Source organism: Buteo buteo, chromosome 22 (assembly GCF_964188355.1).
Source record: "Buteo buteo chromosome 22, bButBut1.hap1.1, whole genome shotgun sequence".
Lineage (NCBI taxonomy): Eukaryota > Metazoa > Chordata > Aves > Accipitriformes > Accipitridae > Buteo > Buteo buteo.
Window position 1 is genome coordinate 24,926,792 of NC_134192.1, and position 15,595 is coordinate 24,942,386.

At 60.4% G+C, this 15,595-nt stretch overlaps 1 protein-coding gene across 11 annotated transcripts in view; it reads right to left on the reverse strand.

Annotated features, from left to right (window-relative positions):
- Window positions 1–2: 2 nt before the first annotated feature.
- STARD8 (StAR related lipid transfer domain containing 8) overlaps window positions 3–15,595 on the reverse strand; it is an 89,713-nt gene continuing 74,120 nt past the window's right edge. For all 11 annotated transcript variants that reach the window (XM_075054084.1, XM_075054082.1, XM_075054081.1 and 8 more), the window contains 13 exons: window positions 15,315–15,386; window positions 12,786–12,867; window positions 9,801–9,864; window positions 7,444–8,816; window positions 6,075–6,248; window positions 5,421–5,580; window positions 4,885–5,083; window positions 4,535–4,745; window positions 4,162–4,276; window positions 3,611–3,826; window positions 2,979–3,196; window positions 2,608–2,784; window positions 3–1,980 (listed from right to left, as the gene is read on the reverse strand). In XM_075054084.1, coding sequence (XP_074910185.1) covers window positions 1,863–1,980; window positions 2,608–2,784; window positions 2,979–3,196; window positions 3,611–3,826; window positions 4,162–4,276; window positions 4,535–4,745; window positions 4,885–5,083; window positions 5,421–5,580; window positions 6,075–6,248; window positions 7,444–8,816; window positions 9,801–9,864; window positions 12,786–12,867; window positions 15,315–15,386 — 3,179 coding nt within the window. In that variant the 3' untranslated portion in view covers window positions 3–1,862. The remainder of the gene's footprint in view (window positions 1,981–2,607; window positions 2,785–2,978; window positions 3,197–3,610; window positions 3,827–4,161; window positions 4,277–4,534; window positions 4,746–4,884; window positions 5,084–5,420; window positions 5,581–6,074; window positions 6,249–7,443; window positions 8,817–9,800; window positions 9,865–12,785; window positions 12,868–15,314; window positions 15,387–15,595) is intronic.

Here is a 15,595-nt window from a genome sequence, read left to right on the forward strand (position 1 = left end):
GATACCGTTAGTACTTTATTAATTACACGGACGGGAAGAGCAGCCCCGATCCAAGTCAAACAATCTGCTGCAGTTGCGTATGATACAAAACAAAAGTCCCTTAAATACAAAATACACGTCTTTTACGTGAGCATCACCTGGCGCTTAGCTCTACCGCCGGAGTTATATATTAATATTCCAACTGTACAAGTATTTATAGATAGAAAAAAAGAAATTTTAAAAATATTAGGAGAAAAATCACTCCCCCAAATGTTAGTTATATTTTTATATATATATAAAATATATATATATAAAAACACAGAAAACAGGTTGAGTTGCTTTTTTTTCAGCAAAAGAGAGACAGCTAGGATGTGTTATGGCAAAACTGACACTGGGAATCGCTCCCGCGTGTGGGTCGTGTTGCCTTCCAGTTGGAACGATGTCTGGTAACTTGGGTCCCTGCCTGAATGGAGAAACCAGGTCGGCTCCTGGGTGCCGTTAGCTACGGTGGACAGTTTCTCCACGGAGCAAAGGGAGGGATGGGAAGGGGAACGGATGTCTCTGCAGGGAGTAGCATTAGAGCGGCAGCTCTGCACCCAGGAGAGGCATGGGCTCTGCCAGCTGTAGCTGCCCGAAGAGGGGCAAATCCAGGCCACCCCACCTTACTGCTGAGGCCGGGATGGGACTGAGCCTGGCCCAAGCTGCTGGCATGTGCTGGGCCCAGCTTGACCTACCGTGCTTTGCTAGCATTGTCCCCTTGTTTGTTGGGATGAGCGCAGCCCTTCGGTGTGCTTACGCTGCCTTGGCCAAAGCTTTCAGCCCCAGAGTGCTGCAGCCGGTGCTGGTGAGGCTGCTCTGCCCTCCTCCCCTCTTTGGGGCAGTGTAGCGTGGACCCCAAGAGCAGCAAGGAATTGGGAGCTGCTGTGCTGGCTGTGTCCCTCCATCCCTCCCACGGTGTCTCCTTGTAACTGCTCTGGGGAGGCAGTGCCCCTTCCCAGCTGGTAGCCAACTACAAGGGCTGCTCTGGGGCTCTAGCCATCCTGCCCCCTCCAAATGACAGGTAAGCTAGTTTTGAGGGACAGGCTTGGCTTGGAATGCTGTCCATCCAGCCCCCACTGAAACCTAGTGCACAAGAGAGGGCTTTTTTTTTTTAGCTAAGAGCAAGGCACAGGACTAGAGGGCTTTTTCTTCTCCTATGAAATTCAGAACCAAAGGTGCAATAGGTTTCTTCTGCCACGTGATAAGGGCTGGCACTCGAGGCATACCTATCTATGTGTAGCCACCCTCCTCCCAGAACAGCAGCCTCTTCCACTAACAAATGGGTTCTCACAGTGACTCCCTGGCTGTTCCCCCCCAGGTGACACCGCACACACGATCCACCCCTCGCTGCCCACCCTTCACTTCCCGACACAGCGCTTCGACCTACAGACATGGCACCGTCCTCTCCGCTCGCTTCTCCCACGCCTTCCTGCTTCGCTCCATGCACCTTCATCCCCATGGCTGCTCCTGGCTTGCACGGGGGGGACCCAGCCCAACCTGGGCCAGCTGCTTCCCAGCCCTGCCCGCAGGCTGCCTTCCTGGGGGTCACCCCCACAGCCCCTCTCTTTCCCTCTGCTCACCAACCCTTCCTGCAGAGACCATGGGCTGCACAGCTTCGCCTCCGCGGACAACCTGCTGCGCAGCACGCTTGAGCAAGAGGTGGCTGAAGCAGCAACCAGGACGGTGGGACAGGGACTGCCCAGCCCAGAGTAAAAGGATGCTTATAAATATGTGCCTGTGAGCGCGCCAGCCTCTGCCTCCCCCTCCATGGCCGGGTCCGAGAGCCCCAGCCCGGATCCACCGGCAAGTCCACGTCAGACAGGACAGAGCATCTTCCTGGCACCTCAGATCTTCGTCTCGGGGCCGTTGGGAGTCAGGGCTGGGAAAGAGTCTCGGATCCTCGCCAGCTCCATGGCGCAGAGGTGGCCAAAGACCTTGTTGTACCACTCAGGAGACCGGCCCCTGGAGAAGGGAACAGGCAGGAGGACGGTGAGATGGCAGAAGAGCCCTGGCAAGCACCAAGGAGCAGCATGTCACTTCTTGCTCGGGGCCAGGGACTCAGTGTAGCTCCAGCTATGATGGACTACGAGATGCTGAATGAGCACTACATGACAGAAAAGCCAACATGCCTCCTCCACTCTCCACCGCAGACACGCAACAAAATGGGAGAATATCTGTGACCTGACCGGGCTTGCACCAGCCCAGAGTGACGACCAGCCTGCCCTTATACCACCCAACCCAGCACGGCTCGCCACAGCGAGGAGAGCGCGAAGACCGTGCTTCAGAGCCACGGGGGACCCTGTGTTTTCTGCAGAAGCTCTAAGGGACTTGCTGCTGCGCTCAGAGGAACCGCTAGTACTGCAAGACCAAGCTGGCAGCTCCTTTCCCAGCAACCATCTGACAGCTAAAAAGTGGTCCCAGACCAGCACCCCCTTTCCTCCGGGCAGGCAGGCAGGTACCACACTGCGTGAGCTGCAACCCTGCCCGCACTGCCAGGCCAGGCAAGCTCCTGCACCCACCGCTACCTGCTGCTCCATCGACCTCCCCGGCGGCTGATGCTGATGCAGCAGCACCAAGGGCTCCCCTCACCTGAGGTCAGCTCTGCAGATGTGGGTCACTTTGGAGCGGCCCATGGCGCTGGGCTCGATGAGGTACTGGGACGTCAGCACGATGGCTTTGACACCTCCCTCCACCAGCAGCTTGTCGTGCTCCACCGAGATGGAGATGAGCAGGCAGGCTCCCCGCGGCAGGTCCGTGCACCAGCGCCTGCGGGACAGAGCGGCCCCGCTCAGCTCCCGTCCCTGCGTGCCCGCTCGTGGGCAGCCCCTGCCCAGACCTCGGGGTCCGCAGCGGGAGCGGGGAGCTGTGGGAGCCCATACAGCCTGGGGAGGAGCAGCTAGGCAGACGGGATCCACCAAAACAAGACCAAACCTCCCGCTCGAGTCTTTCCCTGCCCTCACCGGAGCACCACGCAGTCCCTGCGCGGGTGGGGTGCCATGCTGTCCGTGATGTAGTGGTAGACCTCCATGTTCTTGTCCAGGGCCTCCACCACTTTGCTCTGCAGCAGGTCCTCGTCCCAGAGGTGACGCTCCCGAAGCACCCGGTGCAGCACCATGGCGGGAGGAGCCTCGACATCCGTGGAGACCTTCCACAAGCGCAGAGGGTGCCCGTCCCCAACCTGACGGGCCGAGGTAAGGGTCAGGCAGGTTGTCCTGCTGGACCCCCACAGTGCTCACTCCCCCTCCCTGAGCGGCTCTACCGGTGGCTCCCACTGCCATGGAGCAGCACTATCACAGCTGCTGGCTAGAGAGGAGATGGGGGGGCACCGGCAGCCAGCTCCTCCGCTAACAACATGGTGGGCTCTCTGCCAAGACTGCTGGGCACAAAGCACCCTCCGCCCCAGAGCTGTCCATCTCTCAGCCCCCCACTCTGGCCAGGGAAGGGACTGCTGCTCTCTCCTGCTATAAGAGAACAAGCACCAAAGGGTTGCTAGCAGGTCAGCATGTGCCTGTAGGAGCTGTGGCTCCTAGCAGTTATCCCATACACATTTCCCCATGTGACACCAAGTCCCCCTCTGCACAGTGGCATTTACCTTTTTGCAGGAGAGCTCCGTGTTCAAGGGTCCTGGCGTGTTCAGCCACCCCTTGAATTTCTCCGATGACTCTTTGAGCAGGTTCTGGACACTCTGCTCGAAGTAGGAGTGTAAATCCTTGTTTTCCCCCTGACACAGTAAGTCAGTCAGGGGATGGGGATATGCATCTGCTGCCATATAGGAGCTGCTCAGCTGCAGCAAGATGTCGTGGGAGACCTACAAGCCAAAAGCATACAGATCTTCAGAAAGCCAGAGGGATCCTACGTGGACTTTGTGAGTCATCCTGGGCAGCTAGAAAACAGTAATTCCTCATCTCACCAAGGAGGGGGGAGAATGGACACAGCCTCCCTGGACATATGTCCTGCAGCTTGTGACATGAGATGCAGCTGGGATTCGCTCCTGGGGCTGACTGACCAGTGGCAGCTGCCCCGCTGCCCTTCTCTCACCCCACACTGATTCTGTAGGACCAGCACCCCACCAGCAAGGTCGCATCTCCTGCTGGCAGCACCCTGGGAAGACAACACGGGGCTGGACACACCGCAGCCACCCACCTGGAAGAGCTTCTTGCAGTCGGTGATCATGTGGGAGAGCCCCTGCGTCGCAGCCATGTTCTCGTTGAGGTCCTTCTGGTCAGGCTTCCCCATGGTGCCCCTCTTATGTATCACCCTGCGGGGTAGCAGGCATTGCTGGGGCCAGGTGGGCATCCCACCCACCTCTAGCCCCCCATTGCTCTGCTTTGCGTTGCAGAGTGGGGGACCCCCACATTGCACAGCAGAGCAACGGGGGGGCCGTGTGAGAGCACACGCATTCCCACTATGCCTTACCCCCGTTCAGTGGCCTCCTCCCAGGATGGAGAGGGAAGGGGCGATGGGGAGACGGGGGCTGCAGGAAGGCTGGGGAGCCCAGAGCTAGCCCGACCCTTACCTCGGCGAGGTGCTTTCCTTCTTGGACACGTTGAGGTGGAAGATGGAGGGGGCCAGGCACACAGCCAGGTTCCCGGCAGTCATCTGGTTCTCCTCCGCGGAGGCGATGTCGCTCAGGAAGTAGAGCAGGGTCTGCAGCACCTCCCGGTTCTCATCCGGCATGAGGATAACGGCCGCCTGCACCGCCTGCAGCCGCTGCTCCTTCGACACGACTGCGGGCACAGGGCGAAGCTGGTGGTCAGTGGGTCCATCCCCGTGGACCACCACCCGTCTCCGTCACCTCTGTCCAAATGAATGGAGAGATACCTCCTCCCTGGGAGACACCGACTTTGTCCCCAGCCCAGGACTTACACTGGTAGATCTGCAGGAAGGTGTCCGTCAGCTTGCTGGTGAAGATGGGCTCTGGCAGGTCACGGAAATACTGCTTCAGCAGGTCAGCCACATCATATGCCGACTGCCCCTCGTAGTTGACGTTGTCGGGGCTGGTTTCGTTCATGTGCCGGAGTGCCTGAATCCGGGACTTCACCCCCGACTTTCGGAAAATGCCAACCTGCAAGGGAAGAGCGGGTTGGTGCTCAAGCGCAGAGCAGGCACCGACCTGGCAGGTTGTCCGGGAGCACTCCCACAGGACAGGCAAGGAAGCCCCTTCCCCAAAGCCCTCACTCCCTGCAACCCAGAGGAAAACCCTGAGTGAGGGACGGCCAAGGAGACACGGGTGGGTATGGAGCTCCTACAGAGCCCTCCCGCTTCACTACGGCCAAGCGCCACGAGAGGTGAACAAAAAGCACCCCTGTAAGCTCGGGCTTTTTTTCCCCAAATCGCAGTGCTGCTGCACAGCTGCAGGTTCAGAGCTGCCCCAAAGCCACGGCCAGCGGTCGCAGCATCACCTGGTCCAGGCACTGGCTGCGGATGTAGCGCATTGCCTGCTGGATGCTCTGGGGCAGGGGCTGCCCCGTCCGCTTCACGTTGATGATGGGCGGCACCCCGAAGACCATCTTGTCCCTGTAGTCGGGGACTTTACTCCGCTTCATGAACTTGGGCACGGTCCTGTGGGGCGAGACAGACAGATGTCAGTGCAGGGGACGGCTCCCTCGGCACCACCTCGCAGAGGGGAGCAGGACACCAGGTAACACACATGCACACACTTCTGCCATGTTTTAAATATAAGCAAGGCAGCTTTCAAGCAGGAACTGCAGCACCTTTTATTAAGCCAAAATTCTTTAATACTTGGCTACACAAGGAAACCACTGCTCTCTTCCTTTGCTGCAGTATTTTTAATGCTCCGCAAATGCCTGCAGCCCTCCTGGACGCAGATGATGCTAGGGGAGCCCAGGCGTCAGCCCCAGCTCATGCTTGCAAGGATGCCCACAGCCACGCAGAGCAAAACCAGCTTTCGTTTCAGCTTTTTCCCCCTCCCTCTCCACCATCTTCATCGCAGGCTGCAGGACACGAGCTGGGAGGCAGTGCCCAGCCCAGCACAGAGCTGCAGCCTGCGCCCACCACGGGGGCACCGTCCCAGATCCCCCTTCCCACCAGCTCACCATGTCCAGGCTTGCTTGTGGGGCACAGAGTACTTCTCCATGATGGCCGTGAGACGGAGCAGGGAGCACTTCTGGAGCAGGTTGAGCTGGGCAGAGGACTGGCGGTTGATCTCCAGGGAGGCAGAGTTCAGGCTGGGCCGGTGCGAGTTCTGGAAACTGTGCCAACGCAGCTTTCTGTGGGGAAAGGCCGGCGGTGAGAGCTGGCAATGCCAGGGAATGGCCTTTCCCTGCTCCATGGCACCCACTGCTTTGGGGGAAGGTGCAGGCACAGCAGCAACCGGGCTGAGCCCAGCAATCCCAACACCAGCCCCAGTGCCATGAGTGCTGCTTCCTCACCCTGGGTGCTCACAAACCCACTGCAAGAGGGTGCCAGGGAGAGCGCAAGAGATGCTTTCTCTTGCCTCAAAGGACTGTTTCCCCCCCCCAGGTTCCCCTGAAACAACCCGCATCATCTCTACTTGCACTTCAGGCTCACTGCGTGCCTGCCCCACCACCCAAGGGCTGCGCTGGGCTACAGCCCTGCCAGGAGACCTGGGGAGAGCTCAGATGCTCAGGGTGACACATGCCTGCAGTTCCACCAGGCAGAGCAATGCCACGGCAAAGGGGACATCTCCAACACCCGCTTTCTCAAGAACAAAAGGCACCCCAATGAGGTTACTGCTCTCTTGGGAGCCTGCTAACACCCTTCCCAAGTCCATGCTGCTCCGGGAAGGCTCCTGCCCAGCTGCTCTGGTGCATCCCCAAGCCCAGAAGGGACATTCCCAGCTAACAAAAACCCCCACCCCTCCATGCCTGCCTGCAGGCACATCACCCTCCAGCATCAGCCTAGCAGGAGCTAGAAAAGTCACAGAATTCAGCAGCAGCCAGAGTTTTCTTAAGGAAAGCACAAGGGAGCACTAGCACACTGGAAGCAAGTGCCTCCTTCATTTAGACCTGTTATTAGTAAATGAAAAACCATTTAATTACGGGTCCGTGCAGGCAGAGAGGTCGCAGCCTGTACACGACGAGCAGCAGGGCTGGCAGTGGTGGCTTGCAGCCGCCAGAGCGCACCACCGACCCGCGCTGCACCCCACCGCACCGCACCGCGGTGCTGGTCCATCAGCATCTCCCTCCCTCCACCCCGCTTCTGCCACAAGGGACAGGGCGATCGTCGACCCAGGGCTCGCAGGGCACCGGCCGGCACCCCCCAGCGATGCCTCCGCTGCTGCTTCCCCCTGAGCCATGGGCTGTGGAAGCTGTGGAAGCACCCAAGGGATGGGGGAACGGGTTTGCGGTGGGCCCCTGGCCGGCAGCACGCTGGCAGCTCCAGGACGGAGCCCTTCCCAGGCACGACGGAGGGGAGGACGACGCAGCCCCAGCCCCAGCTTACCTGCAGGGCCTGGTGAGCGATGCTCCCACCCCCGAGTCCCGGCGCTCCCGCATCTCGGTCTCTTCGGCCTCGTTGAGGGAGTTGCCCGTGCTGTCGAAGTCGCTAGCGGAGGTGCCGACATCCGACATGGACCGCTCTTCAAAGTGCAGGTTGGAGGGTTCCCCTCCCGAGTCCGACTCCTCCTCCTCCTCCTCTTCCTCCTCCTCGCCCCCCTCCTCCCCAGCCAGGTCGGGGGAGATGGCTTTATACCAGAGCTCCACCTTCTGCTGCAGCCCCCACATGTGCTGCAGTATGTCGTCGAGGTTCTCGTAGGTCACCTCCCCGTCCTTGCAGAAATCCTCGCTGCTGCCGAACTCCGGCACGTTGTCGTACACGCTGACCCGGCTGCCCAGGGAGCTGCAGGAGCCCCGCCGGGGGCGGCAGGCGAAGCCCCGCGGGGAGGACGAGCCCTCCACGCTGCTGCTGCTGCCGCCCCCGCCGCCTCCCACCAGCCCGACGGGCGCGTTCCCCGATTTCCAGTGGGTCAGGGAGCTGCTGCCCAAGGGACACAAGCTCTCGATGGAGAGGGATTTGGGGAAGGTGCCCGGCTTGTGGTCCCGGGGGATGTAGACCAAGCAGTCCCCCCGGCGCGCCTGCCGGTGCTGGCGCTCTCCAGCAGCCCAGTCGCCGCCGGCTGAGACGGCCGTTTCATAGTCCTCCAGGTAGACTCCGCTGCGTTTTGGGTTAGAGCTCACCTTGCTCCCACCTGAGCCTAGCAGGCGGTTAGTCCTGTACGATACCGAGAAGAAGTGTTTTTTGCCATGGAAAGAGGCGGATATCCCTCTTTTAGAGGAGTTGCCCTTGGTGGCTGCAAGGTCCCCGTTACTCTTCAGGGAGCCCCATCCTGGTGTGGCTGCGATGCTGCCGTGTGGGGTCACCTTCTCGTCTGGGCTGGCTTTCTCTTTGTCCTTCCTTCGGAGGGACTCGATCCTCTTCAGGAAGCTGCGAGACCGTCGCTTCTTCGGCTTCTCCTTGGAGCCCTCGCCGCGGCTCGAGGGCTGCTCTGGCAAGGAGCGCTCACTCAAGCTGCGGCTGGAGGCGGCGATGGTGGCGGTGGCGGCACAGATGGGGGACGGGGGGTCGGGCGGCGCGGCCCCGATGCCCAGCGTGCCGCCCGTGCTGCCCGTGCTGTGCAGGGACGCGGCCTCTGGGTTGGTGCTGAGGTCCGTGAGGACGCTCTCATGGCTGGACGCCAGCCGCATGGTGGAGCTCAGGACCTCGGAGCCCTGGGAGAGGACGTCGACAGACCCCACCCGGGACCACCTCTTGCTGTCCCTCTGAAAAGCCCACCGGTTGCTGATGGCACACAGGTCTTCCTCCTCGGAGTCTTCATTCTGTGGGCAGTTGAAAACAGGGGACGATCAGTCGGTTGGAGCCACGGAGGGTCGGCGCAGCCCCTCACCCCGCTCCCCCCAGGACAAGCACCCCAGAGGAGGCCACAGCCGCCAGCACGGCTGCAAGCAGGGAAGAAAGCGGCGTGCACACCCCCTTAAACCAGCTCCGATCCCCTTCAGCAGCAGAGGGCTCCAGGAGCCACCAGGCATCACTTAGCCATGCCTGAGAGCCATACTGCACTGGGGAAGGGAAGGTGCTGCTTCCAGGCTATCTCTGGATAGCTCACAGGCAGTCAGGACAATCCTGCGGAGCTTCCCCGCAAACCCCCGGCCACACACGGCAGCGCAGCGAGGGATGCAGGGCGGCTTCCTTCCCCAAGCCAAAATAAGGGCAGTCAGAACAAGCAGAGATACACGCAGTAATGATTTCCATATGCTAAACACCAAGCTGGCGTGCATTTTAAATGTATTATTCATTAATGGAAATATAAAAGTTTTTGTTATTAACGTGCCAATATTAATTGTTGTTTGTGCCACACAGGCTGGTTCCACCCGTCCCTCTGGGGTCAGGCTTCCTCGCGGAGACGTGCTGCCGGGGGGTCTCAGAGCCGGGCTCAGCAGAGACCCCGAGGGTGATGCTGCAGGTTGCAGGCACACAGCCCTGCGCAGACCACCAGGGCTGTGCCAGCATGGGCGTAACAACTCCTGCGTTTTGACTGCCGCTGCCAGAGCCTCGGAGAGGTGCGGGGGCTCAGGGCAAACACAGGCACCCACTAATTCAGCCGGGCACCTCTGGGGCCGTGTCTGTCCTGGGAGATGGTGAAACAAACGGACAGCAGTGCTGGGTGCTGCTGCGTGCCCTGGGGCAGTTCTGGAGCAGGCCAGTGTTATTACTGAACACAGAGCTGCTGCTGCCCCAGCAGCACACACACATTCCCCCGCGCCCCTCAGCCCCTCGCCTGCCCTTGAACGCCCAGGACGTACCTGTTTACGCTGAAAGTGAACTTCCAGCTTCATGGAGGCACATGTGTTCAGGGTCATCAGCCTCCTGCAAGAAAATAAGAGAGGCTTTACCCCAGTCCTGGCCCCTGCTGAGGCAGCAGTGCTTGCTTTTTCTTTTTTTTTTTTTTTTCCCATTTCTGTCTCAGAGCCCTTGTTGTGCGCCGTCACCTGTCACCCAGCAGCTGTGGCTCCAGGGATCAGAGGGACACGCGGAGCTCGGCGCAGCTCCAATCCTGCTCCCAGGGGAGCGCAGCCCCCCAGGCTGCACCCCTGCCCGCAGAGCTCTGCGGGCACCCCGCACCTCTGCCCCCCGCCCAGGCACCCAGTCACACGAACCTTCGGCATCGCAGCCAAGGCGTGATGCCCTCAGTTGTGCACCAGCGAGGATTTTGCAAGCGTAGCCATCGGAGCGGCACTCCGCTCCCTCCGCGTCCCGGCCATGCCTAAATGCCTGCAGCCACCCCAGCACCCCACGTTTGCTCTCCCGCGACCGCAGCATCAAAGGATGCCAGGGCCACACGGCTGCCAGCCACCTCTCAGGCGGCGTTTGCCGGGCATCCCGGCTCCCTCCGTCTGCTGAGGGTTTGCCTTGGCCGTGAGCTGGCCCCACCGACGGCTGCGGGGGGCAGCCGTGCCCCCCACCCCGCTGCCTGCAGGGGAGCATCCCGGCCCCAAGGGCTGCCAGGGGCATTTCTGCTATGTCCGAGGGCAAATGCCAGGGCTTGGGGAGAGCTGTTCCCTCGAGCACGGCTGCCAGGGACCCTTGGGGCAGGGCTGGCCCCCAGCCGAGACCTTCACCTTTCTCTAGGCTACAGCTTCAAGCCCTGGGGTTTTTTCCTTTACACAAGTGAATGAATCTCCAGTTAATTCACTTTAATTAGCACCTTCACGAACGCTACTACAAGCACTTTTGTTCCAGCGTGCAAGTACCATGTCTGCACAGCCAAAAAACAAACCTCAGGGACATATCACCAAAAATTTGAGTAATGCCCGTCTTGCAAACCCACTGAAATCCCCCGACTGAGACTGTGGTCCTGCAGCAGGATTAAATGCGTGAAGTCTGGCAGAGGGAGCAAGATGGGAGCACACGTGTGCTAGGAGGGAAGAGAACGCATCCAGGGGATTCATTTTCTTGGAAGAGCTGCATTTTCTAGTGTCCTTCTAGACCTTTTTATTAGGCAAATGCTGCACGGGGCCACCTCAGGGACCCCAGAGACAGCTTGGGGGGGCCGGGAACATTCCTGCCCCGCATGGCCCACCCAGCCACACTGGGCAGGGATGACCTGCTCTGGGTTATTAGAGTATAACAATATCAGAAGCTCCTGCAACCAGCCAGACAATGACAAAAGGACCCAAAAGCTCAGACAGGGCAGGAGGGTCAGACACCTCTCGTCACCTCCCACCTCACTGCCACTACCGGGAGGGAAAACCAGGAGCTCACGGGGCACCTGGGAAGCAGCACAGGGGATCCCCTCCTGCCCGGCACAGCAGCCTCGCTGTTGGGAAAACAAGTGAGTAACAGACCCTTTTCCCATCCCTTCTCTGCTCTGTTCGGCAGCAGCGTGCGTGGGAGGGACGGCGAGAGGCAGCGCTCGTTCCTCGGCGCGGACTCAGCGCGGGGGCACGGGCGCGATGATGTGGCCCGACAGCCAAGGCAGGGCTGAGTCACCCGCAGCGCCAGGGGACAGACAGACTGTCCGGAGGGACAGATGCTGGGGCGGGGGGGTCCCTCCTCTTGGGTGTTAGCTCTTGCTCACACCGGCAGCACTGGGAGAGTTCTTCTCCCCGAAACGCAGGCTGCCCCCCTGCAGCAACACACCCGGCAGCACCTCCCGGAGCTATTTTGAGCCCTGCTGCTGCAAGGAATAGCGTGTCCTGGTGGAAAATGTATGGCAGGGCCGCGTTGCCAGGCAGCGGGATGACTAACGTCACACGAAGCCAGCGAGCACTCGTGAACGCAGGGATCCTTGGTCAGAGCAGCCGACGGAGCGGTTGTTCCAGGGAAGAGGAGGGACCCACCAGCGCAGACTTCATCTGCGCAAAGCAAATCACGGTGCAAACCGACAGCACCCAAACCCCTGCCGTGAGCACCCGCAGCTCCTAACGACCCGCGCAAAGTGCTAATTCACAGCGTGCGACTTCCACGGAGCCCCTCACACTGCACCACGCTGCTCAGCAAATCCCTCGCTGTGTGTTTTCTCTCTTTCGCAGGCAGCATGTGCCTGACGACCGAGTGAAACACTGTCCGTGGACGCAATTTCGTCCACGGGGACTTTGACCTGCATCTGCCTTACACCAACAACCAAGCAAGACCCCTTCACTCTGATGCAAAGACATGGTTTCCAAACTCTGTTTTGTTCTCAGAGATGTTATGAAGCATCCTTGCAAAATAAAGCAACATAAAATGCACCCTGGGCAGGCACAGCTCCCTCCCCTGGGGACCACAGCTGGCGAGCAGCCACGCAGGGCAGCCGGCGGTGGAAGGGGAGAGCCTGGGCTGCGGGGACAGCAGAACCGGGTCTCTCTTTGCACCTCTGCTCAGTTTGACAGTTCAGCTCTGACTAATCCATTTCTAATCGAGCTCTACAGGCCAGAGGTACACAAGCGTGAAATTAAAATGCAGCCCGAAAGTCACACAAAGAGGAGAATTATTCCTGGGAAATGTTTCTGTTCTCCAGGAGCTCTGGATGTTCAAACCAAAACCACTGTTTCCCTGGCACCACCCAACAGCCAGCAACGCTTTGCGACTCAAAAGACTAACGCATCCCAAACCCCCCACTGCAGAGGGAGCGACAGCACCCAAGAGGGCTCTGAGCCGCAGCCAGGGTGCACGGCAGGGACCCCGCAGCACCCACCGCCCCAGGACGGCCCCAGGACCAGAGGCAGCTGCCCTGAGCCCTCGCTCGGGGCACGTCCTCACGCCGGCTCTGCTGCCTGCAGCCACGGAGGGCTGCAAGGGAGCGTTACCTGCACAGGGATTTGAGGGAGTCCTGGTCCAGGAAGCTGTGGTCCTTCTTCACAGCGCCGATGTCGAGAGGGAACAATGAGTCTGGGGAGGAAAGCGAGAGGAAAATCAGCGGTGGTTTCCGAGCTAGCCGCTCTATCAGGCACAAGGGCCAGCGGTGAGCGTGGGAGGAGGGAGATGCTGCGAGGAGCAAGAGGAGGAGAGATGTCGAGGATGGAGAGGTGGGGAAGCGGGAGAGCAGCAGAGGGGAAAGGCGTGGGAGGCTTCTAGGCCATGAGTACAAGTCGGAAGAAGCTGGGATGGCTAGGGCATCGCATTGCCACCGGGAGCTGCCACCCGTGACAGCCACGGCTGCAGGAGGGGAACCTACGGAGAGGGACAGTCCTGCCGAGCTGGCCGGGAGGCAGCTCTCTGCAGGCAGGACTTGACCCAGGCGCCTGGCAGCGGTTCCTCCCGAGGCACCACTTTTTGCCCACAGCTCCAGGATGCAGCCAGCAAAGGGCAAGAGCAAGACACAGAGCGGGCTGGCATGGATGGTCAGGGGATGCCCTGGTGCCATGGCAGTGAGCACAAGCCAAGCGCAGAGGTGGGAGGGATGAGTCGGGCAGAGGAGAAGGGTGGAAACAAGCCCCACTGGGCTGGGAGTGGGAGGGCTTGCAGCAGCCCAGATGCTGGGAGGGGATCAGTGTCGTGCAGCAGATACCCCTCGCTTCACCTCCTCCTCAGACAGCTTCCCCCTTGCAGGACAAACAACCCGGTCACCGCGCCGGGGACCTTGGTGTGCCCGGACAGTTAAAGCCCATGGGAAAGGCTCCTGCTGGGCTGGGGTGCTGGGCTGGCTTTAGCACTCGGTGATGTGAGCCGATTCAGAAATAAACACCAGCCCTTCGCGGTGCTTTCACACGCCCACGCAGGTACCCTGCGCAGCTCTGCTCCCAGCTGAGCACATCTGGAGCTCAGGCTGCCGTCTGCACGCACTGCAGCGGGACAGGGACCCCTCGGCACCTCGTGGTGGTTTTTGGAGAGCAGCCACCTCCCTGCCACTGCCCAAGAGACATCCTGGTGCCCCGTGAGGCAATATATTACACACGCATTGAACACTCATCAATGACTCCCTTCTCCCACGGATCCCCCAGGGCCAAGAAAGCCTCTCAGGTCCCCAGCAGAGAGCTAGGAGCTGCTAAGAGGTCGCCCACAGGCAAGAAAGCTGTACTGTCTTTGGGCAGCGCTCTTTCCAGGTAAGTTAGGTGAGGGTGGCGAGGTGCCCAAGGGCCTCCATCCAGTTCCCTGCTCATCTCTGTGCACTTGAAGACAGCTCTGCTGGGATCAGGTATGTAGGACCTGGACCATTAACCACAAGTGTCTAAGCCCAGCTGTTAATGAAGCTATCGAGTGCAATTACCAAGGGGACACTGAGCCCTGCCAGCTGGGGAGAAAAACAGAATGAAACGCTCAGAGGATGTGGAAAGTTTTGCTCAGAGAGGCTGGAAAAAGGGTCAGTTTATTCATAGACTCCAGCACCCGCTCCTCGCCGCCCCGGGGCTGTAAGCACTACTGGGGGCCAACACCTGGGGCTGGGTCTCCCCTGCAGGAATCCGGCCAGTCCTTGCACATGGCCGTGCAAGGAGCCTGCCCCCTAAAATAGAAACCAGAGGCAAACAGGCAGCCTGTAAAGCCATCACCCGGGGGGCAAGAGCGTGGCTCCCGCGCACGTGTTGCGGGGGGCAGTGGAAGCGCCCAGGCGAACAATAGCCATCGCCGCAGCCTGCCGGAGACCCGGCTTCCCGCTATTGTCCCGGCCAGCCGGGGCCGGCTGCAGCCACCGCTCTTCGGCACTGGCCCCCCCGGCAGGGACCAGCGGTCCTGCCACGGGTTCGAAGTAAACGCAGCTGAGCCGGAGGTGAGACCCACCACCAGAGCCACCCTGCAAACCGCCCGCGGGTGCACGGCAGAGGAGGTGGGAGCGGGTCCGTCGGGGGGTCTGCCCATCCCCGACGGCCCAGGAGCCATGCGGCACAAGGACCCGGTCTGCTCCGGGCACGGCTTGCTGCGTGCTCAGAAAGCGCAGACCTTGCTGCCAAATAGCGTATCGGGGCAGGGCAGGAGCTGCAGGACGTGTCAGCGGGGAGCGGGGGAGGAATTGCTCACTCTCCGCGTTACCTACGTTGGCTGCCTCTGCACTCCCACCCACTGCAAACACTCACTGAGCTCCTAAAGAGCCGACGGCTCTCCAAAGCCTGCCTGCCCTTGGCCTGAGCAGCCGCCCCGGGGACTCCTCGCAGCCCTGCCTGAAGGGGAAAAGTTCAGGAATGCAGAAAAGTTAACAGCATGGCTGGGTCTCCGGCCACGGCCAAGTCTGAGGGCTTAAAGTTTTAACACATGATCATGTAATTAGTAAACAATCCTCTCCGTCCTCTTCCCTGAGCTTTGTGAGCTCTCCCTGCAGCCCCCCTTGGTATTTGGTTGAGATACAGGACACAGGACCACGTACAGAGCAGGGACTGGGATCAGCGGGAGGAGGCAGCTCTCACCTTCGTAAAGCTGGGCATACTGAGGGAATCCCGCCGCTCGCAGCCAGTCACAAGCTTTCTTGGCTTCGATTTCTGAAAGAAAGCAAAGAACCAGCTTGAGCATCCCACCTGGCAGCAGCGATGCTCCCCGCAGCGGCAGCCCGCTCCCTGCCAGCTCCCACAGCACCCGAGCCCGTGTTTCAAGTGTGCAAAGCGGAGGAAAAGACCGGCTGGAGGAAGGGAGCCGGGGAGCCCAGGGGTGTGCTGGTGGGCAGCGATGCCCGTGCGCGGAGGGGGGTCTC